Consider the following 18078-nt stretch of genomic DNA (forward strand, 5'->3'; position numbering starts at 1 on the left):
CTGTCATTATGTTAATTGTTATCACTTGTTTTCCCCATGTGATTCTACTTCCTTTGATCATTCCTTATGTGTATTTAATCTGTGTGTTCCACTCAGTCAGTGTCAGATCGTCTGTTATCCTCACCTCATATTTTCGTAGTTTCCCCTATCGTGACACTGTGTTTCATAGCCTGCTTAGTTACTCTGTGTTTATAGTCTTTCCATAGTTCCTTCACAGAGTGGCTCAGCCTTTTTAGTTTACAGTGTTCTCTAGTTTTCCCAGTTTCAGTGTTCCCTAGTGTTTTTGTCATGCCGTCAGCCACAATAAAGGCTTCCCTTATTTTGGAAACCTAGTTCTGTCTCCACCGTGTCTGCTCTTGGGTCTTGGGCAATCCTCACCCTGACAGCTCCAAGATTTACCATCTGATGTTTTTGTACGCACCAGAAAAGGGCTGTGTTCACCGTGATCGTTTACGAACGTTTCAAAATCATAAAAAATCAACTTGTTGTTATGTTTTGTCTCGCGTTCTAAAACCTGTATGTAGCACTCGTGCGTTTGCTGATCACCACTTTTCTCTTGGCCGCAAATTCTGCATTTACTCTTGTTGCATTTGTGGGGTTTACCTTTTACCGCAACATAATAAAGAAGAGAGAACTTGAGACATTTTTTTAAAGATCTGACAGTTGCTTGCGAGTCTGTCACGACTCTCAATTGGCTTTTTATGGTTCTGGAAACAAAGGGGAGATCTACAGGTGCGATTACAGTCTGGGCATAACAGCGAAGACAGGATGTCGCTACTACATGTGGATTGCATACAGACAGAGCAACGATCGGGGCAGAAATGGGATAACACGTGATTATACCCAGTGTAACAGTAATTACATACATAGTCTGTGCCCATAAATCCTTTTAAATTTTTAATAGCATAGTAATGATTCTGTATTTGGTGTACTACTTTGAAATTTACAAAGGCTACGATCATACTCATTACGGTAAAATACTATAATTTTACAGTTGAGTAGCGTTTCGAATGTAATTATTTGATTAAAGCCCACAGGCGTTTGATCATTTAGACCAGGTTTTTGCTGAATTTCTTGAGCCAAGTTTTCTGCCTCTAGATCATTAAAATCGGGGTTTAGAAGGTGGGCGATACTTATTGCAAAACATAACTTATTCGCTGGGTTATGGACTACGTATAAACACGCCTTTTCTTTTTCACAATTTCGTTGTTGAGTATCTGACTAAGATGTCTCTTACCGCTACCGGCAGGGGGTCTAACGATCTGAGCTATAAGCTCAAGTGAGCCTTCACACATAACAGACCAATTTGATTGCACGGTTCTCAAGAATAAATCTTCAAATTCAGATAAATCATGATTATCACGTAAAATCACTGAAACATTATTTTGTAACTGCTGCCCTATCACCTCTAACTGTATAAGATCGCCTGGACGTGCATGGGAGAACACCCTGTCTGATATTTCATGGGCGCTGGCCATTATACCATGATAATATTGGGTGTAATTGGGTATATCGTTTGGAGGCGGGAAATTCAAAATTTCTCTAATTTCAACGTTATTAAATTTATTTCTAACAACTATATACGGTTGTGCTGAATTACCGGCGCAACTCTGGTCAGGATTACCCCTGTTGAAAACTAAGCTCGCGATCATTGTTTACTGGGTTAAGTAGGTCGTTAGCAGAGACAATGGCTGGGGAAGAGCTGAGCGAATGCTGGCTATCATTGAAACCCCTTAACAACTGTAGGGGTGGGCTGTGGTTGATCGGGTGGTTAGCAGAGACATTGTTTGGGGAAGAGCTGAGCGACTGCTGGCTATGAGAATCATGGAAACGATTTTCATTTAACCTGTTTATTTGACTCAATAACTCTGACGGTATTTGAACCTGATCCTGTATTTGCGCCAAGGCTTCTAAAGCGCGATTAAGAGCTAGAAACGGATCTGATGAGGAAATGGTTTGTGTAGGACTCAGCTGAGAATTAACCGTGTCTGTTTGAACCTCAACATGCTCCACTCCTAAACTTTCACTAGGCGCTAATCGAGCTAGAGCTAAATTAAGCATTTCTAGGGGGTCATTATTATTGTTGCTGATAACACCAGGTTGCTCATGGTTTTGTGGTGGTGTATTCTGTGAATAATTTTCATTTAACCTAGCTAACGCTATTTCTAAAGCAAGAAGTGGGTCTGGAATATCTTGTTCCTGGTTATCCATTTTTTATTGTTTAACAAGAATATATTAAAAAACACACACAGTTTGTTTGAAAAAGAAAAAAAATGAAAAAAACCCTTTTTTTTATATGATGAGCTGAACTAATTCAGCGAAAAGAGATACTACTTGAAGAGTGATGGATGTGAGCTGGTTTCGTCGTCTGCATGTTTGCCTTGTGCTCCTTGTCCTTGTGGTCCTAACGGTCCTACCGGTCCTCCTGTTCCTCCTTCTGAGATGCCCTAAGAATTTGAGGGTAAGATACAAAACAGTTAGTGATGTTAAATAGAAAGGGGATAGTGTTTTATAAAATGAGAAAAAAAGCGAGAGAGACTGACCGTGATCGGATCTCAGAGGCAGGCGCAGTGCATGTCGTGTGCCTGATGGAGGAGAAGGAAGGGCAGGAGCACGGGGACCGAGCACAGAGAACAAATCTTGTCTCTCTCGGGCGGAGAGCCAAAGGTTTTTCCCTGAGGCTTGCGGTGTGCCTGATGGAGGAGAAGCGCTGCTCCGATGGGCAGGAGCGCGGGGACCCGAGAGTCGCGGGAGAGAAGAAGCTCCGGTGGGGATGGATGAAGCGGGGCGAGCCGTCATAGAAAGCAACTCCTGTCTGTCACGGGTCGAGAGACGAATGTTCTTTCCTGTAGCTCGCTCGATCACTGGTGGTGGTGAAGAACTAGGTGAACTCCGAAAAACATAGTTGTCCAAATCCAATATGTCTAAAGTTAAAAGAGGGTTAATGTTTTGTTTTTTCTTATACAATTAACTGTTAAGAGGGAGAACAAGAATGAAACAAACCTGCCAATTTGATTGAGAGAATCAAAAAGAGAAGAGTTGAGCACGCTTATTTCAGAGTCTAAAAAGAAATAACAAGGAGTATTTAAAAAACAGGAAAAACAGTAAAATATAAGCATTATATGAAACAAGAGTAAGAGAAATGAGGTACCTGATGAGGACATGATCGCTGCTATAGTTTAGTGTACTGAAGCACTTTTAGCTCGGAGTGTTAAACTAGAGTTTATATATATTTTAAAAAGTGTATTCCAAGGTGCTACAGAGCCTATTTGCATGGTTTTTGAAGATGAAAAGCTTTTTTCTGAGAGAAAATGGCTAAAAGGAAAGTGCAAGATGTAGTTAGAAAAGATGATTAACACTTACCGATTGATATGCACAAAAGGAAAGAGGCGCCAGTTGTTGAAGCGATCTGGAGACAGGGGTCTTATGCGAACTCACAAACAGTCAGATGGCTTGTGAGAGACCGAAGCTAGTCTTAACCTCAGCAGGGGATCGTAAAAAATCAGAGCTGAGTGCCATTGGCAGGTGAGTCAGGCACGCCTGCGAGGCGGAGCTGGTCTCTGGCGGAAATTTTCAAACTAGGCAAGCTGCATTCGGGAGCTGAGCGGGGGAGCGAACAAGAAAGAAAAATTGTGCGCTGGCAGCGGTTGCGGGTCGGTGCGATTAAGAGCGAAAGGAGAACTTACGGTGTGTTCACACCGAACGCGATAGAGGCGGCCAGAGCGTCAGGTTTACATGTAAAGTCAATGGAAAGAGCGCGATGACACGCGATTGCGCGTCCGGCGAAAATTCGGAAGCAGATTTGCGTTGCGAAAACGCCAAAACTCGTGAAACGCGCGTCAGTGTAGCGAGTCTGGCGCATTTGACTCGCGAAAAAAAATCACGCGCGTCAGTTTTTGTGTTGCACAAAAACTGATGCGCGCCTCTACCGCTCGAGTTGGAAAAATTTGAACTCCAGCGTCAAATCGCGCCGCATCAACCAATCAGGAGCCTGGTGACGTGGCTGTAACCCTATGTCAAAGGGGCAGATCAAACCAAAGCCCTTCATTCTTCAATGGAGGGAAGGCTAATCAACGCCGTAGCAAACAACCCGGAGCTGTACGACACCAGCTGCTTTCTGTACCGAGACAGGAATATAAAGGACCGAGCTTGGAGGAAGAAATGTGAAGAGATCGGGCAACCTGGTGAGTTCATTCATTTCTCTTTTTACATTATTCACTGACCCGAGGAAGCCGCACAAAAGCTAGCAAGCCACCGCTATTTTCCCACTGATGTACAAATACCGTTCTGCTTTTATGCATGTTGTCATATAGGAATATATTTTGTTTATTAATAAATGGCACACAGTGGTCCCGCTCATCCGTCACTGCCTCGCTTTTTCGCTGATTTTTTTTTTTTTGCACAGTACAGCATTGCATTCTGCAGCCTGATTGACAAATCTCCTCCGTGCTGTGTCTCCTGCGCTTGTCAAATTTATCATGTTTTGTTTTTATAACCATCACGTCCAATAGATGAAACAGCACAAAAACACCCATAACTATGACCCTCATTCGGAAATAGACACCTGCACTGCGAGGGAAAAAGGCGCACGAAAGTGGCAGGCAGATGAAGACAAAACACGGCATAATACTTTTACGTTTTGCAATCTACAAAGGTTTGCACTTTGAGAATCAACTTGTGAGAACTGTGACTAATGTTCATGTGTGTGGGGAAAAAAGTGTATAGAGTGCATGGTGAGGGGCTAGTTATTCTGACAACCCCTGCTGCAATAAATGAGGGACCACTGTATATACTTTCTCTATGATTATTGTATTCAACCTGTTAACCTGTTAACATTTAATATTGTCTTGACAGAACCAACTGATTCTGCAGCAGAGCATCCCCTGTTGCTTCTCCTTGCTCCCCAGTCCCTGAGCTCCTGCTGCTGCACCCACAGGTATGTAATTGTAGCATCAGATGTACAGCAAGCACTGATAGCTTTTTACTCGGTGGGATTCCCTTGTGATCACCTTTACTAAATATCTACAACTAATCTGATTACATTGTTCAACATTGTTTTTTTTCAATGTTGAAATTAAAATCTAGCATCAGCCTTCTCATTTCTTTGTGTTTTGTGCTGTTTTACAGGCCCAGAGAGGAAGACAGCTCCGAGGCAGATGAGGGACGGGTCCAAGGACGGTCCATCGGTGGTGGAGCTGGCCATCCTGGTGTCCCTGAAGAGGCCACGCCAGTCTCCAATGGAGCATTTCCTCCTCAGCCTTGTTCCTGCTCTGGAGAGCAGCTGGGTCCTTTTTATTCCTGTCTCTCTGTAAATACTTATATTTTATGTATTTATGTTCAATGTTTTTCTGTTTGAGAATTTTAATATTATTACAAATAAATTTTTATAATGACTAATGTCTCAGTTCTACTACACAGCAAATGTTGGCACACGACTTGACACATGTAGAATTTATTTCATATTATACTAATGACAGAATATACTAATACAGTGGGATGCAAAAGTTTGGGCAACCTTGTTAATAGCCATTATTTTCCTGTATAAATCGTTGGTTGTTACAATAAAAAATGTCAGTTAAATATATCATACAGGAGACACACACAGTGATATTTGAGAAGTGAAAAGAAGTTTACTGGATTTACAAAAAGTGTGCAATAATTGTTTAAACAAAATCAAGCAGGTGCATAAATTTGGGCACCACAAAAAAAGAAATGGAATAAATATTTAGTGTATATCAATGTGTGTGTCTCCTATGTGCTATATGGGGTGCCTTTGTCTGGACGTGCTTCCCATCCAGAGCTCCACAGCAGAGAGGGAAGTTCCAGCGCTCCTGGAATCCCTCTGTGATGGACCGCCAGTCTCCAGGTGAAGGCACAGCCATGAAGTCGTCCACTAGACAGTCCCAGATGGCCGTCGCTACCTGGGGGGTGATCTGGCACACCGTGGACACACCGACTCTGAAACTGAACGCGATGGTCCTGAAGGAGTTCCCGGTGGCAAGGGACCTGGACAAAATTGTTTAAAATTAGTATTATGTGTACTGCAGTTACAAAATACATTATTCAAATTCCAAAACACTTTTGTGATGTCAGATTTAAATTACAAAACATAAATCTTACATAAAACATTTTGTAATTATAAGGATAATTACATAATGTATATTAGATATAATATAAAACAGTCAGTTGTGTTTTGTTTTAACTTTACCATATCATAATTTGATTGGTAGCAACTTTTACCACTACAGTGAGCCAATCACTCATAATTCCTAGACATGTCAATCAGGTAGGAATGAAGTAAGACATTAATAGAAATAAAGAGTTGTATGTTGACATGTAGCCCTTTCCTTGCTTAAATCATTGTCAATATTTTTTGAAAAATTAACCTGTGATAAGACATAGCTTATCAAGATAGAATATGCTAGATAGAACCATATAACTAAAGATGAACCAAACTGTTCACAATTTTATCTAGCTCTGTTTTAAGAAAGGCTGCTGACCCCTGTTATAGAGTCTGACAGCTGCGAGGATTATATACAAATATTCAACTATACCAGAATTAAACCAGGTCTAAATAAAAAAAAGGAGTGAGTATCACTACAAAGATTACCAACAGTGGGCCTCATACCACAGTTTGATATCAGCAAACACCGAGAGCATACATTGATATGACACCACAGCCACGCTATCATTGCTAACACTGATAACAGCATAAATTGAATTAAATCTGGACTTGATGAGAACTGTCGAGTATCACTAGAAATATTATAAACAGTCGTCTCCATACCACAGTTTGCTATCAGTAAACACCGACGGCATTCACTGTTACCATACCACATCCATGTTAGCAGTGTATAAACGATAGTTTATACAACCTGTAGTTGGTGTCTAGGCGGGCGATTCTGGGACCGACGCGGGACAGCAGGTCCTCAAACTGGGCGAGTGAAAGACGGTGATATCGCTGAAATCGGCCGTCATCCAGGCGCAGCTCCTCGAGCAAGTGGTGAAACTCACCAAACTGCTCACGCCTCTGGAGGACCTGATGGACCCAGGTACGGCGAGGACGTCCTTAACGCTGCTGCTCTGCTCTCCACAGTAAAGAGAGGAGGGAGACTCTCTCTTCAAACGCTAGCTCGACAGCTGCCATCTAGCAAAGATACCGTCTGGCACAACTTCCTCCCACATCCCTCCCACATTTCCGGTTCACACGCGTCAAAATGATGGATTTTTCTTGGACACGCATTGAGGTGCGAATGTGCATGCGTCAAATTAGGGGCGTTTTCGCTCGCGCCGATCGCGTTCGGTGTGAACACACCGTTAGACTCTGCGCTGAAATTGAGTCGGAGCTAGTAGAGGGCTGGTTTGAAGAAAAAAGACTAAGGATTTTTTTAGGATTTCCCCTGTTTTCGAATATAAGGTTTTGGGTATAGGAGGGGTCCCTAAAAGTTATTCTAGGGGTTTTTTGTGCCTAAGGATCGGGTGGGAGCAGAGAGAGTTTTAACGAGTTATTCTAGGGTTTTTTTGTTGTGCGTTTTTTGGAGAAAAAGAGTTTTTTCAGCAAGTTTTTTATGTTGGGAGCCGCGGTGCGTTTATGCTCGGGGGGATCGCAAGACTTTTTTACGAATCTGAGTTTGATTGTAAATCTCCTTGTTCGGATTAAACAAATGCATATAAATTGAAATAAAGTTTTCCCCCATGGCATGCAGCCTGTATTTCTGGCCATACTGAACGTTACAAAAGCACAAGTTAAACTAAGCAATTTTAACACATTTTTACCCATAAACACGGAGCCCGAGACACAAGCACGGTCCCAGACACAGGGGCGCGCTCAAGCGCGTACAGACACACAGGCACGGGCGCACGCTCATGCGCTGAGCCACCACCAGATGGCGTTTTTTTAAGCATAAAAAAGTAAAAACTTTTTTTAATGGCTTAAAAATAAAAGAATGCTATTAGATATAAACACTTTCTAAATAATCAATTAATTATTTTTTAGGGGAAGAAAAATCAATGAGCTATGAACTAGCATATTTGGATGAATATCATAATTTTATGAAAATCACAATTTTTATGAATATAATATTTTTTTATGAATATCATATTTTTATTACATCCTTTATTACTTCCTTTACTTCCTGAGCTCATGAATAATTTATTGGGGCCATAAATCACTCAGTTTGACATAAGGAGCCTAATATGCCTCCTCTTCATAACTGGACAGTTGTATTTAAGTGTGCCTATGCCAAGAGGCACACTTATTACTATTCCTCGGATTTATTATTAAGTGTGCCTATGCCAAGAGGCACACTTATTACTATTCCTCGGATTTATTCTTCTTCTTCTTATTGTGTGGATGCCCTAAAGGGCTTCCACACTATTGAGTTCCTGTTTCTCTTTATTCTTTATCGTTATTCTTCTAGTTGCTCCGTTTTTTGGCACTTGACTACTCCCTCAGTTTTCAGCTGATTTTCACCGTTCAAACTCTAAACTGTTCTGCTCTTTCTGCTAATGACTGCTATGACTTTTGGTGTTTATTACTATTATACTTTTTAAAATATTACACTTTTTTCCTTTAATTTGTCCCATTGAAATGAATGGGAAACTTCCACAATTCTGTGCAATTAACTCAGAGTGAGTGCTGGTCTGTTCTGAATTTTCTCTTCATGTCCGAACAACTTCTTGCTACTCACTCAATTTCCACTCAACCCCCACAAATTATACATCAAAGGTATTTTTGCTGGCTTTCAGACAATGTCACTATCTTTATTGTGAGATTTACCGTTTTTTCGCAATTTGCCTCGAAGTGACACAAGGTCTGACAACTCCCCATTCAAAGTCTATGGGGAGGTTTTGAAATTCAGAGCTGAAATTCTGTAACGGGAGGCATTTTCAAATCGCCACATCTCCTTAACAAAGCAAAGTTAGGACATGAGGCTTGTGCCAATATATCTTCAGACACTGCTGACACTCACAGTGGAAGCAGTTTTTACAATTATCTTACCGTTAAGCAATGAATTACGTTTGTTTGAGGGGTGGAAATCTGTCCTCCTCTCAGATTTCAAACTCCGAAAATGAAGCCGTTTCTTCTCTCGTCATATCTCCACGACAGAGGTACAAAGAGCAATGAAAATCGCAGACAAAGTACACCAAAGTCCGCTGATTCACCCAGTACAAGAATTATGCTGCTAGCCCTCCTAGTTTTTGAGTTACACGATGTTTTGTAACTCCAAAAAACGGCGTTTTTCGCCTCTCACCGCGATCTAATTCTGACTGCTCAAGTCTCTGTCTTTCAGACCGCCACCCCCTTTCCAGGTAGCGCAATCAGTAATGACACGGCTCTGCAGCTCAAAGGTCGTGGGTTCAATCCCACCTTGGTCCACATGTTCTTTTTCACTACAAATGAGTAGTGCAAAAACATACTATGTCTGCAACATCACAGTATATCTGTTATGTTATAGTATTACTACTAAGTCACCGGATTTTCTACCAATTCGTAGTATTCGTACTAAATCATACTACTCGTGCCAAATCATAGTATTCAAATCAAAATATAGTATTTGTACCAAAGCACTGTATTTGTACGAAGTATAGTATTTCTGCCAAATCATAGAATTACTGCAATTTCATAGTAATTTTGAGGAATCCCTTTTGTTATAGTATTACTTCTAAGTCATAGTATTTCTGCTTTGTCATAGTATTTGTACTGAAACATAGTATTTCTGCCAAATCATAGTATTACTGCTATTTCATAGTATTTGAGTGAAATTACAGTGTTTCTGCAAAAACATTGATTGGTATTGGTTTTAGTTACCTTTAGCGTATGTGCTAGTTAGCGATAGCTATGGCAGCCCAGTTATTTTATTGTTTTGGGCTTGTTCCTGCTTTGTTTGTTCCCCCTGCAAATTTATGTGAATTTGTACACTGTAATATCGCTGTATTACGTAATGGCTAAGCAGGAGGCTGACTGTTACTAAGTGCATCAGTGTACATAGGTCATCTCTTGTATTGGAGTGCCCTCTTGTGGCGCCTTTTGGGTAGTGCCTTAGTAAACGTGAACACTGCAAAGAAGTGGTATCAGACTGGTTTGTAGTGGAGGAATTTGTTGCCAGTTTCTTTCATCTTTAATCCGTATTCATGTTGTAATGTAGTAACTTTTGTGGCACAAATACCACAATATGGCAGAAATACTATGTTTTGGCACAAATACTTTGATTTGGTATACTTTACACTGCAAAAACAGCTATACTTGAAACAAGCCAAATATTCTTAAATCTGACAAAATTTTCTTGTTTTGAGCAAAAAAATCTGCCAATGGGGTAAGCAAAAGTTGCTTGACTAGAATTCTTAAAACTAGCAAATTAATCTAACTGCCATATGCCTTTTAACTAGACAAAATTGTCTAAAATGTATGCTTAATTGAAGAAAATGTGACTTATTTTAAGTAAAAGACACTTTGATATTTAGAAAATCTGTACCTAAAATGAGTATTATGCTTTCTTGAACAAGCTGTTTTCAAGAATTATTTGCTTACTTTAAGATTCTACACCTTAATTTAGATTTTTCACATAAAAAAAAAACCTTATTATAGGACAAATTTTCTTAAAACTGAATTGTTTCTTTCTTGATTGAGCTAACTATAAGAATTATGTTTCGACTCTGAGAACAATAATCAGCAAAAATTCCTGAGAATAAGACACCATCTCTTCAAAAAGCTACTAAAAATAAGGGAATTCATCTTAAATTAAGACAGCAAAAGCACTCTTAGTTTTTGCACTTTTATTGACACAGCAATGGGTCAGTAACTCACTGAGGTTTGTTCCAGGAGAATCATGTCTAAAATTACCTACATTTCAGCAGGGTACTGTGTAACATGGCCAATATAAGAAGTGCATATTCCAGGTACTCTTAACATGAATAATAACAGTATAACACACTCATGGCTGGTATCAAAAATAAATTTTGCTGAAGCTTAAAACAATCACTATTTCAAATCCTATATTACATAACATTTTAGAAGAACAAGTTTAACGACCACACAAACAAACATGTGTTTTACATTTGAACAACTTTTCTAGAGAAAAAAAAACCCAACCTCACTGACTAACACTGAGTCTGATAAACAAGGCAGACGGAGTCTGTCATCTGAGAGACTCACTCAATGAATGACTTCCACTCACCAAGCGCCTTCCTGTAAGAGGGGGTTGAATCTCGGTCATGGATGGAGTCTTTGAGTATTTCAGTTTGCAAGACAGACAGCAGCGTGGAAATGCACTTTGGATATGTGAGGTGGAGGGCATAGTAATATGCCATCAGATAGAGCAGTCCCTCATTAAGATCCTTCCGGTCAAAAGTGCTCACCGGTGTGGTTCCAACAGCTATCATGCAGTTGCCTTCAGAGACAAGCAGAACTGGACAAGCCAGGGGTCGCTGACGCAGGTAGCCTTCGGGGTCTTCTGAAGTCTACATGACAGAAAAAAAGAGGATTAGAACAAGACCGTAAGAAACACAATTTTTGAGTTGCATTACAGTTTAAAATAGATTAACTTTTTTTGTAGGTTTTATTAAAATCAACATGTTATGGGGATCTGAACTTTAAGAATATTTGACTGACTCCACAGTAAAATATATAAAATGAAAACATGAGTAACTTCAAAATTCAACAATATATACACATAGAATATTGCAGCCTTACCTTTAGGACATGGAAAAAAGCCTCACTACAGATGCCCAGCTTCTTAGGTGGTACTGTGCTGGAAGGGAAAAGCATGGGAAGGGCTCTGAACACAGCTGCTGCATGTTCCACTGGTTTGAAAAAAAAAAAAAAGACAGGGCAACACCATTAAGCATTGCAAATAATGTAATCTGCAAAGCATAAATGTAGACAAATCAAGATACTGTAGCATTACCTCCATCCAAAGTTTTTGGCAGCTTCATAACTTTCTTCATGACACCATAAAACTGCACCTTCGAGTAGAAGATTTCCCATCTATCCTTCATCTCAGAAATGTATTTCAAGTTGGATGGTTGAATAATTCTCCGCAGCTCATCAAGGACCTGAAAAATACAGACAGAAACCCAACTGAGATAGATCTGTCTAGCTCTGTATCTGGTCTTGACAATAAGTGATAACAATTTAAACATGAGGGCCAGTATTTAAGAAATTTGAAAATCATATCAAAATGTCCCCAAAGAAATAAAAGGATGGCTAAAAGAAATAAGTGCTGCTTACATGATCCAGTTCTCTGAAACAAGGATATGCCTCTAGTATCTTCACTGCTCTGTCCTGCTCCTTTATAGCATCAGAAATAATGAATTGTCTTCTAGACTCAAACTCCAGGTTCAGCAGTTGGGTAACAGCAGCTTTGTTCGGTTTTTTGGTCTTGTACATTTCTTGAAGTGTCTTGTAGTGTCTTGCCTGGGTTTTGTGGCTGTCAAAGAAGTCAGCTGAACCAGCTAAACACACAGAGCAGAGGTGTGTAAATCATTTATTGCCACAGTAAGGCTTTATATATCTGTTATTGGTGCAAAACAATAAAACAAAAATACCAAAATATATCTGTAAATTAGATCAACAAATTAACTAACCACCTATCTTAAAATTGTTCATTCATCCTGTCAAGTTGTCACTATTAAATGGAACGCAAAGATTCCAAGATAAACAGTGAAGTAGTTGTGTTCCATTGTTAGCAGAATTTTTAAGAAATAAAACAAAAAGTATCATCCAAACCAGATTTACACTCAGGGTGTAATAAGAGGGTGCATTATATTATACTTACATTCTTCATCACTGCCATCCTGGTGGTGCACTGGGGTGCCCATCGATCTAACTGGTGATTTATCTAGAATAATAGTTGATGCACTGGACTCTCCACTGCTGTCACTTTTTGCAACGCTTTCATTCCCATCCTTTCTTGGCTTCTTCGCAGGAGGTTTTTTGCCCTTCCTTGGACTTTTGACATTGGAGAGTCTCTTCATTAGCTTTTTAGCAACATGCTCCTAACAGGTACAAACAGTAAAAACTAAAAGATGATAAGATACATCACTCATGATTAACACAGAGTGGTATTGAGCAAATGCTACTTACCCACTCACCACACGTTTCTTTAAGCATTGGGTAGTACTCCATTAATCGCTTTGCCATGGCATCAACCTCATGTTTGCTGGGGTATCTGGAGTCCTCAGCTGCTCTTGCTATCGAAATCATGTTTGTCATGGTGTTTCTTACGAGTCGACAAAAGAGTTCCTTTGACAAAGGTTCAGCACACTCTGTCCCCAGCCGCTTCTTTTCAAAGTAGGAATGTCGAGCTTGCTCAAGTTCACTGTCTGTGAAGACTATGTACTCTGGGTTGGACATAGTCACAAACCTAGAAGTGCTGGGTTCCTCTCTGGAGAAGTCACCATCTCCAGTAGTTGTTAGCGTTTTTTCAGCAGCAGTCTTGTTCTAAAATACAGTGTACATAGGGCTAATTTCACATAAAATTGCACAAGAACTTTAGGTCTCTAAACATGAAAGAAAGTACAACAAAATATCAGTAAAGTGTTGAACAATAAAAAATATGTATATTTAATAAATGTGTAGGCCACTTGATTTAAATCAAAACTAAAGAAGATTCTACTGTCTATCTGTTAAGTGAGTATTGGTGGAATTACTTGAAACTGCATAAAACAAACTGGTGTGTTCTCAGTTTTGTCACACAACCATAGGACAGAACTTACTTCTTCACATTTGTGCACTGCAAGCCATAGTGCCCGACGCCTGAGGAAATGTTCAGGACCAGGAAACAGATCTTTGATGTCATCTCGTGAAAGTGATGAGAGCAGGTCTTCTCCAACATTTGCTTCTGCAATAGGAGTTTCCAATTATCACTACATTGCATTATCCTCATGTGCAAGCCAGCTGACAGCTTTGCTTGGGTAACACACAGGATACATAAGAAACATTATTTAATATTTACCATTTACAAACAATACTCTATTCCATTATATTCCCTCCTGACTGCTCCACAGGTTCTAAATTACCTTCCTCCCATTGACTGGAAAAAGTATTATATTTGTGATACATCAATTATATAAGTGTATACATATAAATGTCTTTTTTTTAAAACTTCCTGTGCTAAAGTATATAATGAAATAACTTCACTAATGTAAATTTGAAACTACCACAATTTCTGTAAAACTGGCATTAAATTATGGCACTTTGCACACTTGTTGAATAAATTCACAGACACTGAAACTCAGGCTACGTCCACACGTACCCGGGTATTTTTAAAAACGCAGATTTTTCTATGCGTTTGCACCTTTCGTCCACACGTAAACAGCGTTTTCGGTCACTGAAAACGGAGATTTCTAAAAACGCTTGCCAGGGTGGATATTTTCGAAAACTCCGTTTTTGCATTTAAGTGTGGACAAGAAAAACGGAGAAAACTCAGCGTCAAAGGTGTGCGCCTTTTTTGACGTCACACTGTGCGCCGCGTTATTGTTTCGGTGAAATGAATTTCTACAATACTGTTACTGTTAATTGTACTCTCTGCAGTGTTTAAATGCTTACATATACACACACAGTTACTGTCCCTCCACACATACGACTGGGTTCTGCTTCTATGCCCCATCTTTGTTTACTATTTCCCACCGAGGCTTCTAGACTTCTGATTGGCCAACATTTCTACACGGTTAGGAATATATCGCCACCTGTTGCTTTGGCATGTTCCTAGCAGCGTTTTCCTTCATTTCTGCGTTTACGTGTGGACGGGATTATTTTTTAAAACGAAAACGGAAATTCTCCGTTTTCAAAAATACCCGTGTACGTGTGGACGTAGTGTAATAGCACTATCATATTTAAATATGCTAATGCAACTAAGCTAACCACACAAGCTAAGCTAACAACCGGGTATAGCCTGCCATGCTAGCGACTTAACATGCAACATAGCAAAACACAAAACATAGAAAAAACAAAACAGTCACATACCTTTCAGGGTGGCAATTGTTATTTCGTCCAGTTTCTCCATAGCGTACCTTAATTTCTTCACACTCTACCACTGTATCCCGGACCCCAAAATATTACTAATCCTGCAATCCAAATTTGAGGCGCGAAGCTAGAGGCGCGAAGCTGGACTGTACCAACTTAGGAGTATGGGGTTGTGTACAGAAATGGTTTAGTTTGCTCTTTTATATCTATAAAATTCTATATATTTAAAGATTTGACTATTTTGTTAGATTATATTCAGTAAATACTGACATGTCGGTACTATTACTTACTACAGCTGTTATAAGGCACCGAATTAGGATAGCCATTCCTACCCCTTAATGGAATAATTCAGGTCATCTTGGCTTTATGGGAAAAACGGTTCACAGACCAGTGAAACAAAATGATTTGGCGCTGTGTTATCTGCTTCGTTTTTGTGGGTCTGACCCTCAAATCCTTACTGAGTCATATTAATTCTGCACATAGCCATAGTCCAGATTTCCGTGTAGTTTGTGGCATAGATGGATGTGTCAAAGAATATCGTGTTTACAATTCATTTTGGTATCACATTCGTCGAACACACTCTGACCACCTTGGCAATGGACGATGCAGCGGATCGACTAGGACGCAAAAATCTGTAAGGTGAGACTGACTATATACTTTGATATCTTTGTAAATAATCATATAAAGTATTCATGTTAGATTCCTACTTGTTTTTACAGCTTAACAGTAGATATGTTAATGCTAATTCCTTATGATCCACAACAATGCTATCTATTTATAAAGAATTTTCGGAGTGTTTAATTTCTCCTAATAGAGAAAACAGCATTTAAAAAAAAATTTTTTTTTAACTTTTGTTTTAAATAAACCGATGGGCATGGTCCAGTCTCCTTGGTTGTTTGTGTTTATTAATATTCGTTGTTTCAGTTAGTTTCCTGGTTATTTGTTAATTATTTCCAGTGTTTAGGTGTTCTCTGTGCCTCCCTTGTCTTGAGTCGAGTGTCCCTGGTTTGATGTTCATGTTTATTCCTGTTTTACTTTGATAGTCCCATGCCCTGCATCAGTGTATTCTGTTGCTCTTCCCCCGGGTCTCTTCTCATCTGATTAGTGTCAGCTGTGTTTCGTACCTGTCTGCCGATTCCTCGTTTCCCTGTGTGTGTGTATATTTAGTGTGTGCTTCCCTCTGTTCTTTGTCGGATCGTCTGCATTTTCTCCTCTGTGTCATCTGTGTTCCCTCCCTCAGGTTTTCATGTCTCATGCTCCTTGCTCCAGGTTGTAAGGTTTTTGCAACATTTTCCATGTTTCCTGTGTTCTTGAGTTTAGCTTTCCAGGTTTAGGTTTTTGAGGATTTTTAAAGCTTTTAAACTACAGTTAAGCTGTCAAATATCAATCAGCATTAAATTAGTAACAATTTATTAAACTCAGTCTGAAAACATACATATTTTAGAGTAAATTATCAAATGCAGAATAGAATTATTTAGAAATTATCAGTGTAGCTTGTAATTAATATCTTTAACTAGTCAATTAATCAATTAATCTCAATTGCAGTTCTAGGAGGGAACCCTCATCAGCAGTGAACAGAGGTCTGAGTAACATGTGGGCCTACAGGACTGATCCAGTGGTCGAAAGCCAGCCAACAAGCCAGCCAACAATGGATGCGTCTGTAGACACCAGATTGAACTCAGGAGAAGATGCAGTGATTGAGCAAAACACAATACAGCATGATCCAGACAGTGTGTGCCCGGAACATTTTGGTACTTTTGACAGTAATATGACATTGTACTCTGGCTTCGATGATGGTGCCCATATCTCGCAAAGGCCCCTTGTTCCATCCCAGACCAACAATGATACCTCGACTCCAAACATTTCAGCAGCTTGTCCAAGCGGGTTCGCAGATGGAGTAGCATCATCCCAATCTATGGTGAGTCTATCACTACTGAACAATAACAACTTCTTTTGACAAAACATTTTACCAGTTTATTATACTCCTATATTTATTTCTCTTTTCTGAAGGATGACTCCTGCCACGATGTTCTTACCAGACAAGCAACAGCTCTTGTATTGACTGCAAGAGACATTAGGACCAACCTCAGAAGTAAGCAACATGTCATACTTAAAAGAAAAAATGAGGGCCTTCCTTGGAAATGATGAAGTAAACCATGCAGTGACTGTTAAATGGCTTAATCTAAATGGTAACAAATACATAAGGGATAGGTCATTAATTGTTTGTGCTGTTGGTTGTAGTGGTTTACCTATATTTGGGCTTGTGAAAAATATCTATGTGATCAATTCATCATTGTAGTGTTTTGAATTCCAGCAGCACAATACCATTTGTTATGACAGAGATTACATGTCATATAAGATAGAGATTCCAAACATGGCACAAGCAACGGAACTGATATCTGCTGATAATCTTATAGATTTCACTCCATATTACAGTTTCACACACAAAGATATGACATATGCAGTCATGAAATATTACCTGTGTGATGTAATTGGACTACACATGAGTTCAACAGATGTTTTATAAAAGGTACACTGCTATACATGCATGAACTGTATTATCAGGTTATTGTTTTGGACAGTTTTGTTGTTGATTTTTCTATCAAATCTGACAGTTGAATGCGATTGTAGCATTGCCATAGTGAAGATATGTGTACTGATACTTGTCTGATGCTGATCTATTAATCTGTTTGACCTGGCCTAAAGTGAATGAGTTATGCTGTTTCTGTTTTTCAAATGGGCCTGTATTTCATGTTTATCATGTGCTTTTAGTTCCAGCTTTTGTTCATGTACTGCATGTTGTGTCAAACTTGACAGCAATTATATTACACTTTAGTGTCAATAAATACATTTCTTAAACTGAGCAGCTGTTTAAGTGGCCTTACTCTTGAAATGAGAAAAATAATCTTGTTTTTATTCTGGAATTTCAACCAAACCGTTTTCATACCTTGTAACTGGTAAATAAAGCTCAAGATGAGCTGAAATATCCTTTTAAGGAAAAGTTAGACATATTTTCCTAGAATAAGATTTCTTTTCTTGTGCAAAACTTGCTTGTTAAGAATATATTTTCTTTTTAGACAAAAAATAAGAAAAAATGTCCATAAACAAGGGTT

At 39.3% G+C, this 18078-nt stretch overlaps 1 protein-coding gene across 1 annotated transcript; it reads right to left on the reverse strand.

Annotated features, from left to right (window-relative positions):
* Window positions 1-10607: 10607 nt before the first annotated feature.
* On the reverse strand, window positions 10608-15240 carry LOC106096992 (uncharacterized). Its single transcript, XM_019352124.2, has 8 exons — window positions 14966-15240; window positions 13717-13841; window positions 13085-13441; window positions 12777-12996; window positions 12230-12453; window positions 11907-12054; window positions 11693-11802; window positions 10608-11460 (listed from the first exon to the last, which is right to left on the reverse strand). The coding sequence occupies exons 1-8, from the start codon at window positions 15003-15005 to the stop codon at window positions 11152-11154; spliced, it is 1533 nt and encodes a 510-aa protein (XP_019207669.1). The 5' UTR covers window positions 15006-15240; the 3' UTR covers window positions 10608-11151.
* Window positions 15241-18078: the final 2838 nt, after the last annotated feature.

This window comes from Oreochromis niloticus, unplaced genomic scaffold, assembly GCF_001858045.2.
Source record: "Oreochromis niloticus isolate F11D_XX unplaced genomic scaffold, O_niloticus_UMD_NMBU tig00000768_pilon, whole genome shotgun sequence".
NCBI classification, from domain to species: domain Eukaryota; kingdom Metazoa; phylum Chordata; class Actinopteri; order Cichliformes; family Cichlidae; genus Oreochromis; species Oreochromis niloticus.

What these genes read in the sequence shown, in the direction of transcription:
- LOC106096992 (XM_019352124.2), bottom strand. Translation starts at nt 15,005, where the DNA reads ATGGAGAAACTGGACGAAATAACAATTGCCACCCTGAAAG. An exon ending in GTTTCAGAGAACTGGATCAT is followed by an intron (nt 12,055 to 12,229) that starts GTAAGCAGCACT and finishes TGTATTTTTCAG; the next exon opens with GTCCTTGATGAGCTGCGGAG. An exon ending in CTTTTTTCCATGTCCTAAAG is followed by an intron (nt 11,461 to 11,692) that starts GTAAGGCTGCAA and finishes TCTGTCATGTAG; the next exon opens with ACTTCAGAAGACCCCGAAGG.